This window comes from Cyprinus carpio, chromosome B6, assembly GCF_018340385.1.
Source record: "Cyprinus carpio isolate SPL01 chromosome B6, ASM1834038v1, whole genome shotgun sequence".
Lineage (NCBI taxonomy): Eukaryota > Metazoa > Chordata > Actinopteri > Cypriniformes > Cyprinidae > Cyprinus > Cyprinus carpio.
Genome location: NC_056602.1, coordinates 22,422,341 through 22,449,964, shown reverse-complemented (window position 1 = coordinate 22,449,964; position 27,624 = coordinate 22,422,341). Strand labels below are relative to the sequence as shown.

The 27,624-nt window shown below is 35.8% G+C and overlaps 1 protein-coding gene across 1 annotated transcript in view; it reads left to right on the top strand.

Annotated features, from left to right (window-relative positions):
• LOC109069280 (testis-expressed protein 264-like) overlaps window positions 1-27,624 on the top strand; it is a 62,308-nt gene that overhangs the window by 28,153 nt on the left and 6,531 nt on the right. The window contains exon 3 of the mRNA XM_042726318.1: window positions 26,748-26,928. Coding sequence (XP_042582252.1) covers window positions 26,748-26,928 — 181 coding nt within the window. The remainder of the gene's footprint in view (window positions 1-26,747; window positions 26,929-27,624) is intronic.

Sequence of the window (27,624 nt, the reverse complement as noted above, 5' to 3'; positions counted from 1 at the left end):
GCTGTGAGGAAGCGGTTGTTCTCATAGAGAGAGAGATGTGCTCGATGTTGGTGACCGGGCCGCTGGTGTTTCAAGCTGTAATTGTACACTGTGGGGGGTTCATCTTAGGGCACTGATCAACCAGACACTTTAAAAAGAAAAAAACTGAAAGAATTGTTTTAATGTGTAGTCATGTTATAAGTGCTTTCAAGCATGTATGAATATATTTTCTTATGTGCTTAACACTGGTTAATGTTTTCTCATAAAGCATATATATGATATTTTTTATCAAACCTTTTATCAAAGTTGTCCTAAAACCGAAACAATACCTGCTCTTGTCTTAGGACAACTTTGATGTATATGTGTGTGTGTATATATATATATATATATATATATTTATGTGTGTATATATATATATATATATTAGTATTAGGTTTTAGTTGTATTTGCATTTCTCGGTATTGTGTTTCTGTTTGATTATGTCATTATCAATTCATTACCATTATCATTACTGTTTCCAAGTGATCATTATCATCCAGTTCTTGAAAATGATTGATTGATTGGTTTTTTTATTTTTTATTTTCTTACATTTTAAGCTCCCAAAAATCCTGCTTTAAATCAAACCTGTATCCATTGTAAAGACTGTCTGTAGATTTTATGAAGGGCACACGAAGCAGTTCTGTTAACTGATGAAGCAGATCTCAAATGGCTAGATATCTAAATATAGATAGCAGTCTCTATCCATTGTCTATCACTAATTCAAATCCATGAAGCCCCTCTCCTCATTCTTAAACCTCAAACCAGCTGCTTTTTCAGCCAAGTTCCCAACTTGTTTACTTGGAATCAAGCATGAGCAGGGGGCAGAGGTGGGCATCTCCCTCTGGTTTTAGTAGTTCATGTGTGCTTCCAGGCAATATATATGAAATCACCACACTCCCACATATTGGAGACCTATATACTGGTGTGTCTGTTTGTTTGTGTGTGTGCTGCTGCATGTTTGTCTGAAAGCATTGATTGTATGATGTTGATTAAAAAGGCAGGCGATTTCCCCTCCCATCCTTTGGCTTTCCATCAGATGCATTTGTTCTCCTCTTTTATGCTGGCAGAGAGAGGAGGCGGACTTTCATGTTTAGACTTTCATTGCTCTGCATGTGAAGGACAGTGTGTGTTTCATCCTGCATCTTGTCTGGGTTTTAAGTGTGTGTGTGGCTCATCTGCTGGTACATGTTACATAAAGTGCGAGTGTTTCTGTGTGCATTGGTTTTCTTGAGAGCTTCTGCCTTTTCGTGGGGCTTGAAACTGACAATATGAGTTGCGGTTTCATAGAGCCACTTGATTAAATTATGAAGACCAATTGATTATGCTCTTTCTGTCAGTCAGGTGAACATGCCAGGCCCTAATTTGATCTCTTTGTAGCTAATGTAATCTGTGTTACAGCTATCAACAGTGATTGGGATTAATAGAAGCGATAGAGTGGGGAGAATATTGTGAGATGATTGTGCCTGTCTGATCTTTGTTCATTAGAGAAAAAGCAGAAGCTTCTGTTACCTGACACCTTAAGCATCTCCAGGCCGCAGGAGGTATTCATCTCTCAGTATTTGGCAGTGTTTGTCTTTCCTGTATGAAAGCTGGTGGACCAAACCTGCAATTACTGTCTCTGCAATTGCCTGTTTGCCTTTGTCAGTTTGTCTGCTGTCTGAAATCAGACAGGAAATGAAATCCTGCTCTTCACAAACAATGCCAATCTTTATTTAAAGGTGATGTGTGTCAAACTGTCAGTGTTAAACTACTTTATTTTATCCCAGCATCATTTTCAGAAACGGCCTCAACTAAACATTGCTTTGTTTTTTAGCATCCTAACTAGGCCAATGTAGCAACTTTAGCTCGACCGATAATGTGAGTTTGGGGTTTAGATGATCTGTTTGTTTGACCAGTTGCAGGCCTGGGAGTGTTCAGGAAACCTGTCATTATTCTGTTTTTTTTTTTATGTTTGGTCAAAATAGTGGTACAGAAAAAACACATTTTATATTTAAGCAGAAAGGTATGAAGAGTGGAATAGTCAGGGCAAAAAGTCATTGTTACAAATCCTTCAGCTATGACTTTATTTACATTATAATACAGTAACGGTTCCATTGTTTTAATAATACTGATGCTTTTTTTACACAGTATTTGTACATAATAATAATATGAAGCAAATACACTACTGTGTGGGATCTGTAAAAAATGTTTAAATGGTTTTGAAATTTAAACATCAGTTTCTATATACTTACCAATATTTAAGTCAATATTTATTTGATTAAAAATACAGTAAAAGGTTTAATATTGTAAATATTATTACAATTTAAAATAACTGTTTTAAACAGGGCTTGAAAACAGAAAAAAAATTAAATTGGTTCACTCCGAGCAGAATCGATATTTTAACGTTTCTGTTCCTGCGTTCCTCTGAACATTTCTGCCACATGCTTGAGGTATTCGGCCAATCACAATGCAATGGATAGCTGGCCAATCACAGCACACCTCGCTTTTCAAAACAAAGAGATTTTTAAAAATCAACACGTTTCATAAAGGCGGGGCATAGAGGAGAAACAATAATGTACATTATATGGAAAATAATGTGTTTTTTAAACCTTAAATGACATAAACATATTGCATTACACCAAATACACGAAATAATGTTTTTTTAGCAACATCATATGACCCCTTTAAGCAAATGAACTAAGTAATTTACATGTACCTGAACAGGAGTTTCATGCCATAACTGTTACTGTATTGTGCTGGATTTGGAACTGGCCAATTACAATCAGCATTCAAAACTTGAACTAGTGGTTTCATAAAAACTACTTAAAAGTACTCTGCATGTAAAAGTATCAGACATGGTTTTAACTCGAGAAAACAGAATGATTCAGAGGTTGATTGTATTTTTTTTTTCTCAAGTGATTATTAAAGGTTAAAAAAGTTCAAAAGCTTCTCTGCAATTTCCTGTCCATTTCCTACACATCACATCTACCCTCAAATACCACATTAGCATCTCCGAAGTAGACTTTCTATTCTCCTCGCACCCTTTTGGGACTCCAAAACCCCCTTTGCTTACTATTCACTCTCTGTTAACCTACTGCTCTTTGCAGCTGTCTGTGTATCGCAGTGGTCTCTCAGGACGCCTCTTTATATGTCTGTCAGACAGGGAGGCATTTTGTATTTTGTTCTGTGAGATGCTTTTAACTGGATTTAGTCAAATTGTAGAGAAAAATACACATCAAATATACCTCAAAGATATTTTTTCTTTCACATGTCTAAGCAAGTTTTTTGCCACATTTCATAGTATTTAATAGACAAAACATCAAACCCATCTACTGAAAGTGATTGTAGCATTCAAATGCTATCAGTTATGATGTCTTGCTATTATAGTGACGACCTTTTCAACTGTATTGAGGCGGTTTGAAGCTTTTGATGCTAGAAACTATTGTGGCACAATGTGCAGTGGGAGAGCGGTCTTTTGTTCCTGTGACGAATAGGATGGCCCCTCAGGCCCCTCTTGACTCCTCAGTGAATCTAACAGAATATTAAAGTAAAGATATGCTCTTTTACTTAGGGGTGATTTGCTGCAAAAAGCATTGTCCACCAGGATTCGCATCGGATGGGTCTTTTTCAACTCTGTCATGACTTTACGGATGAACAGAATGAAAAGCGACTGCTTTGAAATGATGACAGACGGTAGTGAATAACTATAACGGCAGACTGAATGGATAGATGAACCGATGAACAGGAGAATCATAACTAACTATCATCTCTGATACAGTACATTTGTTAGAGTGCGTCATTTGAAAGATGTTGTGTTCTTTTTAAGCACAGAAACATTTGAGGAACATTTAAAAAGTTTGTAATAGCTTTTTTTAATTATGGATGTCATATTTCTTGTTTTTATGTTTTATCTATCTATCTATCTGTCTGTCTGTCTGTCTGTCTGTCTGTCTATCTATCTATCTATCTATCTATCTGTCTATCTGTCTATCTGTCTATCTGTCTGTCTGTCTGTCTGTCTGTCTGTCTGTCTGTTTGTGATATTAACAAATGAAACATTCATGTGTAATCTTCAAGTACCATATTTTTCAATTAAGTTAACATTGTTTTGTTTTTCAAGCAATTGTTCTGTTTTATTGCTGTTTACTAGATATGAAGAAATACATTTTAAACAATAGAACAATTAAAAACTACAGAATTTTGGACTTTAATAAACAATGTTTGAAGTTAATCAAAATAAAGTATTCAAGTAAACGGTATGTAATAAAGAACTCTTATCTGGTATATTTTTTTTTAATATTGACTAATATAGAATAAATGGTACTTCTGATTAGATTATCGTTTGCAGTAAATTAAGTCTCTTATGTGCACCAAAGCTGAATTTACTTGATCAAAACACAGTAAAAATAGTAACATTGTGAAATATTATTAGAATTTAAAATAATTGCTTGCTGATTTTATTTAAAGATATTTTAGCATGTAATTTATTCCTGTAAAGGCAAAGCTGAGGTGGCATCACATAGTCCTTGAGAAATCTTAAGTTGATTAAAAGTTTTTTTTTTTAAATATAATGTTAATTTGATTAAATATTTTCATCAACTCCTTTCAAGTACTGACTGAAATGCATGCGTAATTAATATTTCTCTCGCATTTTCTCATATATAGAATCTGATTTTTATGCTAAGAACCTGTTCACAAGGAATGCATTCTGTCTGTGCTATTTTTAAATGCTGATATGCAGTAATGTACACAAGTAAGATACGCATCTTTGGTAGTTTCATTACATCTTCAGCATCTAAGATCATAAACCCCATGCTTTTGCTCCGTTCAGTAAGAAGTTAAAGAGAGTTCAGCTTTTTAAACCATATCACAAGACCCCTGGTTTACATTTCTGACTATTTTCCTCCAGTTTTTAGATTTGTCCTTTGTGAATGGTACCAAATAGGGTAAAAAGCCATAGCCAAATAAGTGACTACACTGGTCCATAAACTGAAGTACATTGGGAAAAACGAGGAAGAAGGTTGTAATATCTTTCAGTCAGTTGGAGGGAAAGGTCAGAGAGATGCTAAAACTGCTTTTTCTGTTGAACCCTTCTAGCTTAGACACTTAAATGCTTGCAGTGATGCACAGCTTGTGCTCTCTCAGCCTGCTGGGGGTTGAGTCTCATCCACCTGAGTGCCGCCAGACTTCTCAGCTCACAGGAGTGGAAGTGGTGTTTTAAGAAGCTAGTTTCATTCCACCAGCGGATATTGATTGACGCAGGCAAACTCACATCTGACCGCTCCCGTCTTAGTGCCCATGAGCGGAAAGCATTTCTTTCTACTCCTGTTATTCCTTGTGAATTGGCGGCCTGGAGGCCATTAACCTACCGCCATCGACCCACAGACCTCTAGCCACCCATCTCTCTGTCTTCCTGAGGGACTGCGGCATTCTGGTGGTTAATGTATGGTGGGAAACTCATCAAAGATCTATTAGCATCCTCCTTCGATTAGAGAATGGGTTAATAAAAGTTATAGTTGTGTGGGATACCGCAGAATGGACATCTTAATGGATAGATGCTGTTGTTATGTTGATGGTTGTTTAATTTGTCGCATTCCTGTGGCAGGGGAATGTAGCGCCTTGTGTCGAGGGTGTTGAGCTATGCTAAAATGCATCTTGTGTTGTGTCGATAAGCAGTGAGTGATTTTCACAGAGGAGACGGAGGTAAACGGGGCATGTGGGAACAAAGGTAGGACGGGGACAGATGAATGAGCACATGTTAAGTCGGGAAAAAGACAGAGAGAGATAGAGGGAGCAGGTGCATGGACAAAAGAATAGACTTTTTGACAAAAATGATTGAAATGGTGTACACTCACAACAGATTATGATTCATTCCAGAATAGAATGTTCATCCAAGAAATGTAACATCCATGTGCCATTGGAAAAAAAAGCCACTAACATTCCAGATGAACTTGCATTAAACTTTAGAAAAGAAAAGAAAAAGAAAAGGAATTTTTTTCACATTTGAAAAATACATTAGAATGCAGGGTCAACATTGTAAACTCCTTATAGATTTCAATACATTTTACAACAATTCTGATATTTGGTCCTTTTTTAAAACCTCAATTCCCTAGAAAAACATCATCTGTAGCTTTATTTTTCAAGGAAATCATCATCATAATTGTCATTTACTCACCCTCTTGTAGATCAAATCCATCAGACATGGGTTATCTTCAAAACACAAATTAAGATATTTCATAATGAAACCTGAAAGCTTTCCTTGCTTCCAGTGACAGTCCATGTAACCAAAAGTTAGAGGATCCAAAAAAGTAATGAAGGTCGGGTGCGACACTTGTCATGTCACGCCGCACTGCTCCGTTCGCGTTCGGTGTAGGTTTGGAACGACATGAGGGGGAGTAAACCACAGATTTTTCATAGATTTTACAAGTCTCTCTGTCCATATGTAGAAACAAACAAAGAAGAATAAGAAAAAAAAAGTTTCTTTTTCAGCCAAGAAGGGCTGCTTTTTCCTGTACTTGCATCACATTTTCTAAAGTGTTTTTCCTGCTATGAGAGATTTTGAGAAAAATTGGAATAAGTTATAGTATGCAAACAAATGTCTGAGATCAGTACCTTAAATAACAACAGCACAATTTTCATTAAATCATCTCATGCACCCTACCTCAAACATGTATGTGTTGCTTTGGAATTGGCCTGGTAATGGCTGATATGGGTCTGTAATATTATGGTACAGATGGAAAAACTCTTAGACATAATTGATAAAGTACAGCAGATATCAACTGGCCTTAAGAAAAAAGCAGCACTTACAGTGGTCCTGTGACTCGATTACATCTCCAAACTGTTGTGAAAAGTCATAAAAAACATCTTTCCTAAAAAAGACAATGACAGACGTCACCATCTGGATTAAAGGAAATTTCGAGCAAGCAACGGGAGTCAGGACCAGTAAATACAACATAACAAAGATACAAATGATCTTAACAGTAATGAGAAATACTATTGAATAATCTAACCAAATGTAAAAAAAAAAACAGACGTGTTTTTCTTTTGCTGTTTGATTAATGACAGGGACAGCAGGGAAGCTGCTTTAACTTTAAAACTGAATGGATGGATGAAATATATTGATTCACATCTAATTTTCTCCTAAAAGTTATATTGTCTTAAGACATAACTGACTGTGTTATGTTAATGCTCATTAAGACAGATATTTTCGACATATTTTGTGTATAGTTGATTATTCAAACAGCAGAAGACAATGCTGACGGTTGGGTCTCTGTGCACGTGCCTCGGGTGCGTGACCACCCAAAGCCGTTCTGCGATTAAAGGGTTACTCCACCCCAAAATGAAAATTTTGTCATTAATCACTTACCCCCATGTCGTTCCAAACCCGTAAAAGCTTTGTTCGTCTTCGGCACACAATTTACCATATTTTTGATGAAAACCTGGAGGCTTGAGACTGTCCCATAGACTGCCAAGTAGAATACACTGTCATGGTCCAGAAAAGTATGAAAAGCCTCATCAGAATAGTCCATCTCCTATCAGTGAATCAACCACAACGTTATGAAGTGACAAGAATACTTTTTGTACGCGAATAAAACAAAATAACGACTTTATTCAATAAATTGTCTCCTCTGTGACACTCCACATCAGCGTAGCACCATTTTGGCGAATCTGAGCTGTATGCAGGCGGCATACGCTTTTCTGTGTCAGCCGCGCCACAATGATAATGAATCATAATGTTACGGTTGAACCACTGATGGCAGATTTCTGACAATGCTTTTCATACTTTTCTGGACCTTGACACTGTTATTTACTTGGCAGTCTATGGGACAGTCACAAGCCTCCCTGTTTTCATCCAAAATGTCTTAAATTGTGTTCCGAAGATGAACGAAGCTTTTATGGGTTTGGAACGACATGGGGGTAAGTGATTAATGACAAATTTTTCATTTTGGGGAGGAGTATAACTTTAACGATTTCAGTTCTGTTTCATGGCTAAAATATCAAGCTCTTCATTTTTCATTGATCCATGCATCTTTGATCACTCTAACGTGTCAATAACTTTATGTAATACTGAAAAATGAAAAATGTGCAGGTGTACGTACATGCCACCCCATGTACATGTGACAAAACACCCATTAAACAGTTATCTTAGTCAAAATCATCATATACATATATATCAACTGTAGTAACAGTAAATTCAACCTTATTTGTATAATTACTCACCGATATTGTGTAATTGTGTCAGCCGCGGTCTTGATGCGGGAAAACAAGATGGCCGTCGATCAGAAAATTCTCAAACCCAACCTCGATGACATCAGCGGTCACATGGTTTTCACAGAACGCAAAATTATTGATGTAGGCTAATGTGTACCAAATAGTTTCAATTACACCAACAAAACTTAGATTTACTTCCAACTAAGTAAATAATTTACTTTAGCTCAATGACAAGACAGAAAATTAAATTAAGTCGGATTAAGTTTAAAATGTGCTTTAGAGTAATGACAACAAGGCAGTTGCACTTTTTTCAGTGATAAACAAGGATTTCTTTTTGGGTGCTACTGAAAAGTAGCTTGACAAAGCAACAAATTTAATTAGCTCATATCAAACCCTCTGCCAGACATGTGGGAAAATTAATGTTCAAAACAGATTAAATATGAAAAAAATCTTCCCTTTTGTACAATCTATTGCTATATTCCCATTTGGTATTCTGTCACTTAGCATAAAATAAATTCTTCCTTATGACAGGGCTCAGTGTAGGTCAGGCTTTGAGAGATGGGCAAAAAAAATCACTGAGGCATGGCAAACACCATGTCCATGTATCTGGTCTGTGCATGGAGTTAGCGGCTGCAGAAATGTGCATATGCGTCAGTGGAAATCTCATCTACTCTCCGCCATTAGCATTCCCTAGCACCACCTACGACCAACATCATCATACTGCCTTGGGAGTTGTTCTGTTTTTCTTAGCATTAGGAAGAAAAGAGTATGACACAAGACATGATAATATGACCCATATTACACCCTGTGCCTTTTTGTGCCCTCTTGCTCACTCACTCAATTGCACAATCTCACACTAATGTGCACTTTTATAATGAGGTAGCGGCGTATGGCTTCGCTGGGTGCAATTGTTAGTCGTGCGCTAATGATGAGGGATAACATTTCCATTTGCTGCAGTCATGCGTCCTCTATTTCCATTTCCCTCGTTTTCTTTGATGTTACATGTTCCTTGTATGTATGCAGAATGCAATAATTTAGCTCCCACATGCAATTGTGGCAGTTTTGGTGCTTTATTTGTATTTTTCCCCATATGTTTCCTCTGAGGTTTTACAAAGATGTGAATTCTTAATAAGTTGTGCTTGAAAGTATAGCTCTTATTATATTATTTGCTAAAATGGACAAACTACATGCATTAATGATGCCTCAAATCATGTGACTTGATGAGGAGAGGTTTTCTTTTATGAGTGGTTGGATTTAAGTTTTACTTTTTTAAAACTTTATTCTTGTAATTAACCTTTTATAATATTGTGGAAATAGAGACGAAATTATGTGAATAAAATTGTAGTATTATGAATTAAAACTAGTTATTTTGATAATAAGGTCAAAATTGCAAAGATTAATTCATAAAATGAAATCATAACATAACAAATATTCACGTAAGGTTTAGAATTTCTTACATTTTAACTTAATTTTTGTAATTAATTCTTTTTAAAATAATATTTTGAAATTAGAGTGAAAAATTATGTGAATAAAGTTGTAGCATTATGAATTAAAACAAGTAATTTTGACAAGGTCAAAATTGCAAAAATTAATTCATTAAATTTTGAGAATGAAATCATAGCATTACAAGATTTAAACTAGTAATATTTTTTTAAGTTCACGACACATAAGGTTTTGAATTTATTATTAAAAAGGGCAACCTATCTGAACTCCATAGCAAAGTGGCGGTGAGTTTTGCATGCAGAAACGAATTTGAAAAGGTCAAAATTTGAAATGGTGAAAATTCATACATTTTTGAGAATGAAATATTAACATTACAACTATTAAACTAGTTATATATTGAAAATGTGTTTTTAAAACATCTATGAACATCATAGCAAAGTGATTGTGAGTTTTGCAAGTGCAAACATTTACTTCCAAAAACATAAAAGTCTAGTGCTACGTTGCGACACCTCTTTCTGGTTTACAGTCTGTGCGTCTGTGAGACTGCCAGGGTTTTATGTAGTCAGTGACGTTTGAGTTGTTGCGTTTAGTTAATGCACAGTGCTTGTGTGTGTGTGTGTGTGTGTGTGTGTGTGTGTGTGTGTGTGAGAGAGAAAAAGAGAGAGAAAAAGAGAGAGAGAGAGACTGTCAGCCTCAGATGACACAGCAAAGCACTCTACTCCTCTCACCCACCTCCTCTCTCTCAATCCCTTGGATTATCAAAGAATTCTGTCTCCATGGAAAAGTGATGCTCAGAGGATACGGTTGCCCTGGCAACAAGCTCACTTAAGCCAGGCCTCTGGATGAAGGGGGAAGTACAGCTAAACTGACAAAACTCGAGACAGAGAGTTTATTACATACCTCACTTTGGCACTCTGCATTAGTCACCCGCAGAACACCTGTCCTTTAAAAAAAAAAATAGAACAGTACAGGACACAGGTCTAGTCAAGAGTCAAGGCCACAGTAGGGAGTGCATGAATTTAAATAGATTTATTTATGACAGATAGCGATCTTTACTAGGGCTGATAACCAGTGATGGTCATGATTATACTGTAAGTCTAAAATTTATTTTTCTATTTTAAAACCATTCATTGTTCACAATGAAGCAAGTGTAGTTACAGTATGCTTCCATCCAAATTGCGAAATTCATTTATGAGAATGTTTTTAATGTTTGTGACCAGTTTGCGGGAAAACAAGCACTGCTTCCTTTCAAAGATATGCAAATTGAAGATATTTTTTCACTTGATTTTTATGTTCATCTAGAAATGTATATGGTTGGTAATGGTATATAGTTTATTAACATTTTTGCACTGAATAAAAATTGAAAATATAATAAAAATATTTAAGGAAGCACACACACATATATATGTATGTATATGCATTTGATATATTTATACTTATATATTATATAAGTATATTTACATCTCAAAATTTGCATTAAAAAAAGTGGATGGAAACTTGGTCAATTAGACATTAAAAAATACTAAAGCATATTTATTAAAAACAAACAATGAAAAACACTTAAATGGATGGCAAATTAAACAGCCCAGAGATTATGTGCTTTAAATAATGGCTAATGAGACCAATGGCCAATTTTTTATTTACTGTAGATCTTTTGTTTTGTGGACATGATTCTTTCTTACTACCAAACAAAAGGAGCCTCGCACTTAAAAGAGTAAGTCGAGAAACACTTGTACACCATTATGTGCAGTTATTGTGTGCTACTGTACAACCATCTACTGCACAGCTTCTTATAGTTATTGCCTGCTGGCTCTTTGAATGGATGTCATGTAAGACTGTTTTGATGAAAATATCTAAAGTTCTCCCTCCTGGGTAGGTCTTTCAGTTTTGCACACTCACCTGACTGAAACACCAATAAACATATAATCAGCCTCTCGACATTAGCACACCCCAACTACTCATTTTATTCACATTCAGCTAATGCACTCTGAGAAAAAATGGCACCGTGCCTGTGTTTGAATGTGATTTCTGCTCTCATCTTTCCCATTGGGTTTTAAAATTCCTCTCTTTCATCATTTACCTGCATTATTTTCTTCTCAGCCTCGGGCCATGCAGTTCTGGCCACAACAGCACAAACTCTCGCTGGGAAACTGGATGGGGACTTGGGTTTAAGTAGGTTTTTTGACCTGTATATTCCTCTGCCCTCTGCTTTACTGCTGACAAAGCTCTCTGGCATCCCAACAGAGAACTACAAACCCAATTAGCAAGTGCAGAACTTCAAACATAAAAACAGGCCAAACTAGCACAACAAAACTGCCCCATATCACAGCACTGTGCTGTGGATGTTAGCGGGAAGCATAGAGACGCAGCAGACGGCAAACACAATTGTGCTAATTCTTTTTTAGCTCCTTCAGTGTAAGACTTGGCACTGCATCAACAGATGTCTGCTTTGGTCTTCCATAGTCATTGCAGTCTAATAATAGGTCTGTGTGAATAAGATTGGTTTCCTTTGTCGGTTTTCATGAAATAATAATGGTGAGAAGCTGCATGGATGTGACAACATCCTTCTGTTTGTATGGGCTCAGGATTGTGAATGTTTTAAAGAGTGCTTCGAGCTTAACCTCGAGGTTAACCTTTAATGATGTCCAGAGAGATGCTGTGGTTGGTTTCTGTGAAGTTATATCTGGAAGAACTGACCTAATGTCCAGAACAGCTTATTATTGCAAGGTGGGAAGAACTGACATGCTGACAGTCAACAGAATTATTTTTAGAGATTAACCAATATGGTGTTTGTTTTGTTTTGTTTTTATCTGATGCAGATACAATTATTTTTATACTTTTTAATATTTTTTATGATTTTTTTAGACGTTCATACAATACCAACTATGTACAGTGCTAAAATGTATAAAAAAGTTCAGTTATGTATGTACATATCTACCTGCATAAAATATACAGATATGACAATAAAATAAAGAAATACAATACAAGTATTCATGAAACAGATGATCACAGTTTCTAAAAAAACAACAACAAAAAAAACAACAACAACAACAACAAAAAAAAAGATTTCCAGATTCTCCCGAATATGTCAAATTTATATTAATTTTAATAATGTTTATTTGGACTTTAACGCTATTATAACCAGACATTTTAATAATAATAATAATAATAATAATAATAATAATAAATATGTTTAATATATCATACTACATATTTGTCAAGATTCATATTACTATTATTGCTACTATCATAAATAATAAAAAATGGTATATATTATTCACAGTTGTTTTGAAATATAAATTTCCACAATTTTTAAATGCATCTCTATACAATTTTTCGAAAAAGTGCAAATATCTGTCAACGACAACAACAAATTATTATTTTTGCAATGCATTTTCTTATAGATTATATATTATTATTAATAATAATTTAAACATTATCATTATTATTATTATTGTTGTTGCTTTTGTTTAAATTATATATTAAGCATTATGATTAGGCCTTCTAGGTATTTTTGATTCAGGAAAATCTCAACCATCCCTTCAGTCTTGTTCTCTAATTTAGAACAAAAAGGGTGGATTGCAGGATAAACATCAATTTAAATCAACAGATACTCACTGAAACAAAAACTGGAGCTTAGCCCAAGCATAACCAATTGTAATAGAGTGTATCAGGATGCAATTCATGGAGTGACTTTGCCTTGTGAATGTGTGTGATGTTGTGTTGCTTCAGGGCTGGCCTTAGACAGTACATGTTTGTGTGCACCAAGGGCGCTTGTCAGCTTTAGTGAGAAACAATTTACATTCACTAAACACAGACTTTTCTGTCTTTAAGAATGACACTCTTCGTCATTTAAGTTTAGGCATACTCAAGAAAAATGTTTAGTAGACATCACCACAGATAACAGTAGGCATCTTCCTGTAGCAATGTCATGTGGCTTTGTTTTTACAGAAAAAGAGGCACAATAATTTGTCAGTTCTTTAATGTGAATTGGAGGTGAGAAGAAGTCATTTATCATTGCCAAGACCACAAAAGCCTCAGTTAAGGGTGCTACCAACTCTCTTTTCGGTCCCTGGAAACATCCAACTGTTAGTGAGAACATCCATTAGTAGTTGGTTGTTCTCAGAGTTGGAAAAGAGAAGTGGTATGGCTCTTAATTCAACAGGGAATTGATTTGCTGTGACTGATGACGACTATGTAAATGAAGCATACTGATTATGCATATACATACTCAGATGGCCACACAAAAAAGATTCAAGAGTTATGATTGTAGACTGCAAAAGCAATGCAGCTTTGATTACATGCATATTTCCTGTTGACCTTGTTTGATTGAGCGGAACCATTTTTATTAGGCAAAATCGTGTTAAGGCAATGTGATTTAAATAGTAACATTAGTTTTGCTGGTATGAAAGAATGTATATAAGTTGGTTCAGTGATGTTAAATAATATTTTTGTCTTGAATAAAATCTGTTAACTTAGATTTTACCATTTTTTTCAAATGTAATATTATTTATCATATTGGAGTTGGCTACCATTTTATAAATGCAATTAATTATTTTGTGCGTGATCTTAACATGATTAAGGGTTTCATCTTCAAACACTGTTTTTATAGTTTTGCTTATGTTGGACAGCAGGGGAAACGGAGAGTTCTGGTAACATCTGTTTCCACTCCTGCAATTTTCTGTAGCTACTTTCCCCTATCAACTCTTTTTTTTTTATATCCCACATTAAAAGATACCCTGAGAATATTGATGTTCTTCTCAAATCACATTCAACTGCAGTCTCACACTCTCACTTATATAACAAATACATGCTGAAAACCGCAGGGTAAAACACTGTTGTCAATTTTGCCACAATTGTTCACTGTAATATTGGCATTTTAGACATTTCACTATAATATTTTGACAAAAAAAGAAAAACACATACTTTTGTATGCGAAACAGTCTTTTCTCTCTCATTTACGATCTCCGGAGATGTCCCCCTCCTCCCTTGTATGTCTGTCTGTCTCTCTTTCTCCCTCTCAAAATCACAGTCATTAGTGCAGGAAAAGCAGCGTTACGTTCATTGGCTTCTCAGCAGTGAAGACAGTAAATATAGACTATTAGTGCTCTTTCTACGTTAATAGTTGCTGGCCAGGGGTGAACTAGGGCACAGGTGCAGGGGTCAAAAGGGGTTAGGGACCCAAATCCTCATGTTGCAGACTTTTGGAGATGTGCAAACCTATGGATTTTCAAAATGGACAAGTCTATGTGGTTACTAGTGACTAGTCAACTCATTGGGTATAAGAAAACATGGTTTCAAGTAAGCCCAATTTATTAGGAGTCTTTTACATAGACACATTCTTCTATTCAGCTAGATAGCCTGTAAAGGGGTGAACACAGGGGTCTTAAAGGGATAGTTCACCCAAAATTTTTAATTCTGTCATCACTTACTCACCCTCATGCCATTCCAAATCTGGATGCATTTCTTTCTTCTACTAAACACAAAAGAAGATGTTTTGAAGGATGTTTATAACCAACCAGTTTCTGTACACATTGGCTTCCACTGTATTTGTTGATCTTACAATGAAGGTCAATTGGAACCGAAACTTTTCAGCTGCCATCATTCATTAAAATATCTTCTTTTGTCTTACAGGTTTGAAATGACATAAGGATGAGTAAATGGTGGACTATCCCTTTAAGGCACAAGGGATTTAAAGACACAAGCTTTCTGAAGAGGATAATATCTCCTAATTTAATATCTCAATGTTCTTTTCTAAATTCTGTGGGAAACACCTTAAAAGCCTCATGGCGTTTTCTTTGCAGAGATATTTTAAAATAGACTTCCAGCAATTTACCACCATTACTGTCTACAATCAGACTCGAAACCACTAAGGGCCCTATCATACACCCGGCGCAATGCGGCGGTTTTTGCTAGTTTAAGCCCGACGCAGTTCTCATTTTCCCATCCTGCACCACGTTGTTTAAATAGCAAATGCATTTGTGCGTCTATGGGTGTACTGGTCTAAAAAAGAGGTGTGTTCAGGCGCATTGTTGGCGCATTGCTATTTTTGATCTAAAGTCTGGCGCAGTATTTTTTCTTTGTTATTTAAAGAGCATGTTAGTAATATGCGCCTATAGGCGGGTGCACAACGCACGTACACTTTGCTTATTACACACAGAAACGCACAGCAGCACACAAACATTTTTAAAAATTAAAGTTTACATTCCGCCATGGAAATAGTGAACCCGCCATTGCACGAGCGCAATTGGCTTTTAAAGGGGATGTGAGATGAGACTCTGATTGGTTTATAGCACGTTACGCCCCAAAGAACACCCATTACTCATTAAGAAAATAGGAACAACCCGTTTAGACCATGCGCCCGAGTGTGCCGACCATTTTTCCCATCGTAAAACTAGCAAAAGTGGATTCAGACACAGCCTGATCACTTTAGACCATGTGCATTGATCGTTAAAATAGGGCCCTAAGAGTGTTGAACCAGAAATGTCTTTATACTCTCCAGGTATTGTCTTTTGTCTTCTTCTCTCATTGTCATCATCATGCCACCCTGTGGCCCTTAGAGCTCAGGCAAAAATCAGTCCCAAGTGTTTTAATAGACCAGCTGTAGCTGGGACACTTTGGCCGTGTCCCAATTTGTGTTCTCATACACAATATAAATTATGTTTATTACATAAATGGAGGAAGGTAAAGATGAAAAACTCATTAATACAAGGCTTCCATCTATCTACGTGTCCATATTCATGGCTGTCAAGCGCCTGTTTGTCTGCTTGCTAACTATCCTTGTCAGATTGGTAGGATGAGAATGTATGTCCAGTATGCAGAGCTGACCCTGACACCATCGGCAGCACATTTTCTGATGACATATAGTGATGAGACCAGATGAGCTAAAAATATCCCTTCACTATACTGCTCATTCTGTAGGGTTTGGGACTGTTGCTGGGTTGCCATGAGTGAAAATGTGTATGTGTGTGTGTGTGAGTAAATGTCTCTCTTACCAGTGCCAAGCGTAAATGGATTTTTAATTAGCTGTTTCCACATACCATTGTGCATGTGCGTTAGGGAGCAGAGAGAATAGACGTGTCCCCTGCCAAACAGATTTGTTTGCGCTGAGCTGTATTGTATATGTGTTTAGTTTGAAGAAAATGTTGTAAATCTAGTGCAGATATCTTTATATAAGGACAGACTCTCCAGGAATATTGTTCCATATTGATCCATGCACAGAACATGCACTCATGTTTTTCCATGTAAGTACATAAATGAGTCTGAAACTCAAGGAAAATCATCTGTGGATATGTTTTGGTAGATGTAGTTTTGCACTATAAAAATAATTTTTCAAAGTTGTAAATAAAACAAAGATTATTGGAGTACCTTTTATGTAAAAATACTATTTCAGTCTTTCTACATCAAAATTTTATGTTTGAGTCATTGTGCTACTTGCTGTGTCTTTAAAGTTATTTGTGAAATTTGCTAGCTATTTATGAGTACAAATTGTTTCAAAGTAAATACACCAGGATTTGTTTCCAGTGTAGAGCCTCATGAATATTATCATGAAATGTCTGAGTTCATCATAAAGTCAAAAGCATATGTTAATAAATAAATTCTGTTCAGTAACTTAAGTAGTGTGAATACTAAAATGTACAGTACATATATTGATTCCAACACCATGATTTACATTACTGTTTTAAATGATTAGTAAAGCAAATTTAAAGGGTGTTTAATTATCATTAAATATAATTGAGCATTGCCAAAATTATAATTAGCTTTTTCTGCCTTTTGATTTTGGGCTTAAATATGACTGGCACTGTTCTTTGAACAGCTTAATAATTCATTTAAATTAGCAAAAACATCTCCGAGTAATGAACTGTGACTGCTGGTTCAGTGTTGATTGGCTACATTCTCCCCCAGCTCAGCCAATCGATTTAGGACTTCTGTGTCGACTCGGGCACCGCAGTTGACTAAGTCCCCACAATTACTGTTAATCAGGAAACACGGCGTATTGATCGGCAGGGTACACACGGTGCACACCCATCCACACATCCCCAGACACACTTCACAGAGATACACATCTGCACAGGCACACACCGTCCCGAGCGGGTTCATTTGTTCTGAATGGAAAAAAAGAGAAAACTTCCAGAACTCTGTCGCCGGTTTGGACATGCCCGTGTGGATGAAGGGGGGAGAATAAAGGTGTTATCATGTAAGATAAAAATACAGCCCTCTTCAAGCGTGCGACCACAAGGGATGGTCGGAATTGAACAGCACCGGAGGTGTGAAATGGAGTTTGCTTCTGTTCTCACAGATCCGTGTGTCCGCGAGTGTGTGACAGCGTATGAAAGTAAATAGGCATGGGAGGAAGGGCTCCGGGGACTGTCGCCAATTGTCACTGTGATTTGTGGATGTATTAATTCCAGCATCTGTATGTTGCCCAGGGATCCTTGTAAGAAATCGCTGGTCTAAGAATAGGCAGGGATATCTGTTGTTATAACTGGAGAGCTTGTGAGCAAGGATATTCAGACCTTGCGTTTGAAGCTCCTGGGCAAAGGAAGCAGGCATGCTGTTGAGATAGTCTTGAAGCTACTTCCTGTCACTCTTTATATGAGACTTAAATGGCCCCTCGCTCTCTCTCTTCCCTGAACTATCTGTCTCCTCCTCTCTCTCTGACCTCTGCCTCATTATTCAGTGGACTGTCGGCCTCATTTGTTGTCTCACAAGTAGATGCGAGTGCTGTCAGCTGCTGTCCTCTTGTCTTATTATGCCCGCAGGTGACTGATAGGCCTCCTTTTTCTCACTCACTTTTGATGGGCATGTCTAGTCGCTCGCTGTTCATGATGCTCATCTCCTCCTTCTGCTCCCACTGAGTTGAGCTGCATTTCCTTATGAATGAATGATTTGATTAGAGATTTTGATTACTTTTTTTTTTTATACAGATGAGTTTGCTGAAATGTGCTGTTTTACAAAAGAAAAATATTCTTTGGCTCAGTACATAATAAAATCAAAAGGAATGATTATGTTAATGATTGTCTTATTCATTATGTTTGTATTGATTTTCAATAATAATAATAATAATAATATATATATATATATATATGTGTGTATATATATATATATATATATATATATATATATATATATATATATATATATATATTATTTAGTTTTAAGTTTGTTTAGATGTGTTTAGATTTTTTACTGGAAAATGGGACAGAAATACTTTTTTTAATTATTTTTTCTTTTTAGTATTAAATAATAAAAAATAAAAAATCCACATGATTATTCCACTTCTTATTCTTTACTTGCATTTCCTGACATTTTCAAATAATCAGTCCAGATCTGATCAGAATCATCTAATTAATGAATTTTTAAAATAATCATTATAGATCTGATCAGAATCATCTTATTTTTATTTTTTTTATTTGTATTAGTAATAATAATTAACCTTACCTACCGTATTGAGATTTGTGAAATTTTAGTGTCAGCTACTGAGATTGTGTTTCACTGAAGTTGCAGTTGGGACAATACTAATAGTAGCTGCACATCAAATATGCCTTCTAAAATTTGGGTTTGTTGTCTCACATGGACTCTGTCTGATAGGAGCAGCTCTCGGCTCTGTGGCTGGACTGTGAATGCACTGAGAGAGGTGTGTATTATGTAACAGTGGGAGCCCGGGGAGATGAGGGAGATTGGGGATGTGCTTACCTGTGAGTGCTCACATTCTGTTTGTGGGAGGAGACAAATTCATGGAGCAGCTGCCTGAAAGAACAAAGTCAGGACATTTCCCTGGAGTATTCCCCTTCTGTCACTCTCTTCCTCGGATTCTCTCTCACAGACTTCTTCTAACGCTGTGCAGTACATTGTTTACAGGAACTAGCTCATTAAAGACTCCTAAAATGTAAATATATACATAATATTTTTTGATGACGCGGTGAGCATTCTGAAGAAGTAAATATGTTCTTAAGCTCTAGATTGCAAAATGCACATAAAAAATCTTCTTACACTGAAAAAAAAATGGGTATAGGATTTACTTAAATAAAATGTTCACACAACTAATTACAAAGAAACGACAAGTAACACATGAATTAAATTACATTGAATTAAATGTGTAAAATTGTGACTGAAATAGTATTTTCTTGTAGAACTCACTCCAATAATCTTTGTTTTATTGAGTACAAAAATTGGTGAAATTTAATTAGTTACTAAGATGATTTCTTGCTAAATTGCTGTTTTTCCATATTTGTTATTTGTTTTTTGTTTTTTTTTATGAGCCTTTCTATCCATTTTCGTTTTTTTTTTTTTTTTTTTTGGTCACCAGTGAATTACAACCTGGTTGATTCTGCATTTTAGCTCTCATACTTCTTTTGTAATTTGCTTTGTGATTTTGGTTTAGCTTTACTGGATGTTGTTTAATTCTTAATGGACTTTTAAATTACCTTTGATTGATTTTTCACCTGCCTATTCACTCTTAAGAAAACGTTAGTAGTCCGGTAGAAAACCCAATTAGGTGTAGGCACCCTCGCATGCGTAATCAGTTTAGCTTTCCTCTCCTCTCGTCTCTCTCTCTCTCTCTCTATTTGTGCGGTAGAAAACCCATTTATCTCTCATGTAGTCATCTTTATCTTTCTATTTCACCTCTCATTGTTTATTTTATACAATCCAATTTTGCATACAAGGACTTTGACTCGAAAACCAAAAGATCCAAAGGTTTATCCAGCCTTTATCAATGGTTTTGTGGCTTGTTGTGTGAAACTCTTACGTTACTGTGCGGCACGGTGGAGTCCTGCTGAGTTTCATCTGTCACCACTGGTGCAAATGTTGGTTGTCTGGCATTCCATGTGACTAGATTGTCATGCTCTGCCCGTCCCCTGCATCTCTGTGTCCAGCCCCACAATCACAACACTCTCTGACAGCAAACAGGAAGGGATTCAACATTGATGTCTTATACAGGCCACTAGTTTGAAGGTCTTGCTACGTGGCTGAAGCAGGGACACCTTCCAAAGCACTTGATCAGCCTTTAAACCATAATATGAATAGACAGTAGGCTTTTTAGTTTGAGGAGAATAGAGTTCCAGTCAATAATGTAAAGGCCAGTTCGTCCACATCTTTTTTGGGATCTAACAAATACACTACCATTCAAAAATGGTAGTCGGGGAACTCGTGGCCTAATGGTTACAGAGTCGGACTCCCAATCGAAGGGTTGTGAGTTCGAGTCTCTGGCCGGCAGGAATTGTGGGTGGGGGGAGTGCATGTACAGTTCTCTCTCCACCTTAAATACCATGACTTAGGTGCCCTTGAGCAAGGCATCGAACCCCCAACTGCTCCCCGGGCGCCGCAGCATAAAATGGCTGCCCACTACTCCGGGTGTGTGTTCACAGTGTGTGTGTGTGTGTTCACTGCTGTGTGTGTGTGCACTTCGGATGTGTTAAATGCAGAGCACGAATTCTGAGTATGGGTCACCATACTTGGCTGAATGTCACTTCACTTTTTCACTCACTTTTTTAAAAATTTGGAGTCTGTAAGGTTTTTTTTTTTTTTTTTTTTTTTTAAAGAAGTCTCATATGCACACCAGGCATATGTAATTCTCATCTCATATGCTAATTTATTTAATCAGAAATACAGTAAAAAACTATTATATATATTTTTGAAGCTTTTGTTGTGTTTTTTTTTGGAATTTTTTATATTTTTTATGATTATTTTATATTTACTGAATAAAAATACTTGCAAATAAATAAATAAAACATGCTAAGCCCAAACTTTTGAACTGTAGTATATATGTGTATATATATATATATATGTGTGTGTGTGTGTGTATGTATACATATACTCTGTGTAAATGAATAATAATACTTTATATAATGTATATTTTAATGTATAAAGACCGATTTATCCTGTGTAAGGAAAAAAATGCACATTATTTGCTAAATTAAATAATTGGCTTGTATATCACTACTGTACTAAAGCCAAAGCAAGTAATTAGCACTTATAATTAACACTTATTAACACTAATTCTACCACTTTATATAAACCTGAAGACAAACATGATCTATTTGATTATTTATTCGTATAGCGCATTTCATGATAATAACGATTTTACAGTTCTATAAAAGTATAATAAAAAATTTTGTAAATTCCCGCAGACTGCTCTTGTTGAAACCCCTGTGTAGGATGTAAAAATGAAACGAGACATTTATATTCACAAGGCCATTGACTAACAGCTCCATCTTGTGCACCTCACTTGTTACCTTGGTTTTTGTGGTTTAATGGCAGTTGTTTAGTGGGAGGAAAAAATGGGTGTCCTTTTAGACTTTCTGTGCCTGTGCATTTATTTTTATATTTTATGCTAATGCTTCTTCTTTCATTCATACTTCTTTTTCCAGGTTGTATATGTGTTTTAGTCCATTATTATTAGTGGTTACTTTTCATGCAGGCACACATCTGTTCCAGACACCCACACCTCTCAAGTGAAAAGTGATGTTTAACAGCAAACACGGAGAGGTTTATTACAATTGATTTCAAAACTATTCTTAGCGCTGTTGTGACAGTGACGGCCCTGAGTGAACCGGGGACAACTTCACCATCTCTGTGTTTTCGTTTCTGTCATTTGCAAGTTTAACATGTCCTGAAGTAATTTTTGGAAGGATTTGATGAGAGCTCTTTTAAAGATGAAAGCTGTTTCACATATCGTATGTGCTCTTCTATGCTGCACACTTTAGACAGCTTGATCTATGAAGCAGTAATTGGCCTGGACGGAGCTGAATCATAGCGGGAATACAGGGATCTATCAGGAGACATTGACTTTCTTTGCACAAATCTCACCTGTCGATGGGGAATAAATAGCCTTTTATCTCTCTGGCTGTACAGCGAAGTCTTGGACAGGTATCAAATCCTCATGACCTCTTTGATGCAAGCTTGTTTCAGCATGTATAGACATTTCTAAATGATATACCATTACACTTAATGAATAGAGTTGGGCCAATGCTTAGTGGGTAACTATTGACACATTGTGATGAAGTATTCATGTGGATTTTGCAGAGTCTGGCCTAAAACATTTCCTAATTCCATTTCTACTTTCTTGTTTGTTGCACTAAATATGAAAATAAAACATAGAGATCTGTACTGCCTATCTCCAAGATGTAAGTTTGGTCTGATGTGGTTGTTTTATAGTATGGATACTTGATACATTGGTAACAAATTGTTTATTACCCAATATTGGAGATAGGATTATATTGCATAAATACTGTAGTTTCTGTAGTTTGCCTTTAGCTAATGCTCAAATTAAGTTAATCTTTAAAAGAATAGTTCACCCAAAATTGAACATTTTGTCATTATTATTATTATTTTGTCATTGCGTCTAACTTGATTCTAACTTGAAGCAGATGCTGTTGTAACTGAACTTGGCTGTTGACAGTATAACAACAGTGCTGTTGTTCTGTAGAATTCGCTTTTGAGAGAAAAAGCGCCATCAGTTGAGCTCTTATGATTGCTTGCTCGTATAAACAGGACACTTTTCATCCTGCTGAGGAGGTGATGTTTCCCTTTCATTATCTCCTGATTGCACCCCATCTAGCTCAGGGTAAGTGGAGTCATGCAGACTCGTTGTGTTGGGTAACACTCGCCCCGCAGCCACCACCGAGGGTGTGGTTTCACACACAAAGCAGCTAGGAAAATGGAGCATCATCGCCGCGTAATTAAAACTGCTCATGCCGGAAGCACACTTTCAATTATAACAGGCCTGGTTAATATAGTGGCTAGTTATTTATTTATTTTTTTATGATGGACAGAAATGAAGATATTCAAAATAATGAAGGAGCTCTGAGAGATGGATGATGCTGGAACCGCCAGGTGTTATTTATATGGATGTCAGTTTCTCAGCTGTTTTTCAGCTATATTTTCAAAATGATACAGGTGCTTTATGATAGCAGCATATGTTATGTCTGTGCAATATGTAAACATTTCAGGGTTATCCATGTGAGTTTATTTTATATTACACTCTATGATACTGACTAAAGAATTCTAGTGTAATTACTAATTAGTGGCATTTGCTAATCATCACAACACATATTTAGGGGCCAGAATATCATATAAACTTGTCTTTTAATATTTTTATGAAAATGGACACTTTTTTTGTTGTTGTTAATGAATAGAAAATTGAAAAGAATAACATTTGTTTGAAATAGAAATCTTTTGCACCATTATAAATGTATTAATATATTAACAGTTACAGTCACTGAATACATTCTTGCTTAATTTAAAAATGTAAAAATCTATTAAAAATTTTAATTAAATTAAATTTTAAAAAATCTTACTTACCCGCAAACATTTGAATGCTATGTTCATTGTGAAGAGTTTTGCTGGGCATTATCAATAAAAAACAAATATCCACCAATCTGTATAAATGTATGCTCACCTTTTAAAGATTAAAATTAGCTGCAAAATGTAATTATAACCTTTAATAAAGTCACTAGTTATTACTTTATCTCACTAGTTTCATTCCCCATTTTTTTATTTGTTTTTCTGTATTTGACTGTACAGTTTACAAGCCGTGATCATATGAGCTGATATATCAGTTGCAAAGGATATTGAGGTCTTTAGTTAATTACTTGCAATATTAAGTGCAATATTACTTGTTTTCCCCATGACACCTACAGTAGCGCTAACAAAAGCAGTCAAAGTTATCACAAAGACTTCCTGCTTAGAGCGCTGCTGGCTCTTTCATACCTAGTGTGCACTGTGCATGTTGGCTATGTACACTTTTCTTTATTAATTATTATTTTACATCTCATAGAGGGTAATTAGATTCATTATTAGATTATAGGACATGCTTGAAAAGTGTGAATGGTGTTTAAAATTCCTGTGTTTTTTATATTGGACTGCTAAGTGCTTGTTGTCTGACTGAAAGTGTCGCTCAGATCCATGATGGAGAGCACAAGCTGTTACACTAATGAGGTGTCTGGAAGCTAGTTATTACTGCAGTGCTAGTTGACGCAGTTGATGAACAGCAATCAGATGGTGCTACTATAAGAGACTGAAAGCTTTGAAAGGACCATAGTGACTTTAGAAATGTCTATAACCTAAATATATAGTACAATAATGTTCAGTCTTGACGATAAAGGAACTAAAGCATTTACAGACAGATTTGTGCAGTTTGCTTATTCTTGACATTGTTTTCATGGGGGCGACAGTGTGGAGTGGATTGTCTTTGTTTTTCCTTTCGCACTCATTATCACTCCTGGTTCAAGGAGATGCGCTCTCATTTGCATGTGTGCCCCTAAGGGCTGGAGTCTTTGTGTATCAGGTAATTCATACTGCTTAGAGCAGGACTCTTTTACTGAGGATTAGAATACAACCAATCAATTAGCAATGAGAAAGAGAAATGTGAAACTGATAAACATCTTCAGATCCTCTTTACTCTTCAGTCCTTTCACTGTATTCTTGGGATGGAGTCTTATTCTTGGCCTGAAAATCAAATAAAGAAATTATTTTGCAAAAAGCCTAATTTGAAGATAATTTTTTTTTTTAATTGTGACATTATATCTAAGATTTTATAACTGATTACCAAATGATTATTCAGTCTAATGTTTTCCAAATCTTTAACATTTTTCCACTTAAAAAGTTTCTCTCTATGTGACGGTTTTATAATGAAGGTTTAAAATCTTATGAGAATAAGAATATTGTGTTAATGAACGGCAAGTGTCTGTCAGGTTCACCTGTGCACATTTGTACATACATGTGCTTGTTTCCGCCTGCACCTTATTTTATTATGGCACTTGTCATTTCTATGGGCTTTAAACAGTGTTACTGTATCAAAACAAAGCTCTCAGCATGAAGAGGCAGTACAATTATGGAAGCACAGTTCTATCCCGAGGGCTCAGTAGAACATAACATCTTCCATATATATATATATATATATAAAATATCAAATTGTTCACAGTGCAAAAGAATATTGCAGCCCTGTCTAATGTTGCTAGCATCTGCATTTTTATTACCATACATTGCAAAGTATTTTCTGCACATATATTCTGGCTCTATATGGGGAAACCTTAACTATGTTTTATGACATGTCCTATCAAATATTCATATATTCTTACTTCATGCATTTTAAATCTGTTCTTATTTGAATGTAATCTGAAACGATAAGCTTCTAGTTATTGGTTACATGTGAGCTTTACGACATACAGTATATTACTATATGATTTCTAAAAATATAGGCATGGCTTACTGTGCGTAAATGAATAAATAAAGATGTAATACTTCGGTTTGATAAGTGACAGTGGTTTATTTTGACCTGTTGTTTAAACACACTAGAGCTGTTCTATCTAAATAATACTGCCGAATGTGTTAACTTTAGTTCATGATTTCACGCTTAGCGATTTTATGTGCACAACAGCCTGATCTGCTTGCGGTTTTGCATTGTTCTTTCAGATCATTACAGTGGCATTTGGTCTTATCCCTAATAAGGCCGCTTCATTAAAAGCAGAATAATTGGCGTAAAGTCCAGCTGCAAAGTTGTCATAAGGCTGGTTTGTTTGATCAGTAAAGGTCTGACCTAAGTTTGATTGTAATGAGGTGGGACATCCCTGAAGGTCTTTTGCAGAGGACAGTGTCATTCCCTTCTTAGCAATAATGAATAGAAATAATTAGTACTGAATGTATTAAAGAGCAAATAACTTGGTGTCACTACTAATTTCTCAACCCATGGTTTGTTGTTTATATAGCTATTATGTTGCCAAAAATTATTATAATAGCTGAATCATGTTGGCCAACAGTTTAATGGATGAGGTGAAATGTGTGAGAATTTACAGTTGCTTATATGATCAGTTGATAAAATGCCAGAGCTTTTTTTTTTTTTCAAATAGACTTTCAAAATGATTTTTCAAAGGAATAGTATAACTGACTATTCTTTCATTATTTACTCATCCTGTCATTAAAATCTGTATGATTTTCCTTCTTGCTTGAAACCTAAAAGGAGATATAGATTTATTTAAAGGAGAATGTTCTTGACACAGTGTTCCTCACTGGTTTCAGGACTGCAGCATGTATGCATGAATTGTGACATAGTGAGTATGCAACGTTAATCATTTTTCTGCCTTTTTTTCTTTTAGGAAAGGAGCCTGAATGCGTACCCATTCCTGGAGATATGCAAAGGAGATCTGATCCATTACATGTGTCCTCTGGAGAATCAGGTGGACTTCAGTGTGCCTGAACTGTTTGAGAAGAAAACATCTGATGACACTGAGGAGACAGTGGAGCATAAAGATGCTGATGTTACAGAGATGGCGGCGGGTATGTTACTATACTCATCGGCCCAATATAAGGATGAGAATTAATATTATATTTGGTATTTTTTTCTTATTTTTATTAGTAGTATACAATTACAAAATTATATTAATTAATTGTAATTGTACAAAGCACATAATTTCACTTCTCTGATGCATAGGCTATATTATTTTTTACACACTGTATATTACAGTGTGAAAAAAATGCAAGCATCATGAAAATCAATCCATAACCATTCTCAGTAAGAGCTGTCTCTTGATTCTCATCCCTTGTCCTGTAATATCACAGTAATATATCCAGTATATCCAGTAATATCTTTCAGTGATATCAGTAATATCTAAGTAGATACAGACAGATGGCTTATGTGGTTGTCATGTTCAATGTCCAGTTCTTTAGCCATCTCTGCTTAGGATCCTAAACTATTACCCCCATTTCAGATGTTATAAATCTGACAGAACCTGCCAGCAACATTAAAACGGTGTGTGAGTGCTTGCCTGAATGTGTTCATGAGCACTCATTCATCATGTGCATTTATTCTAGAGCAGTTGCACAGTAGTCACACCTTATCTGCCATATTATGTCTCTGTTGTGAGCCGACAAGCTCTGTGAAACTGAGAAAAATGAAAGAGCACGGCTCAGTCACAGCAGCAGTTGTTCTCAATTCACTCTGTGGTCAGTAAAACTAATGGCTGTGAAGATTGA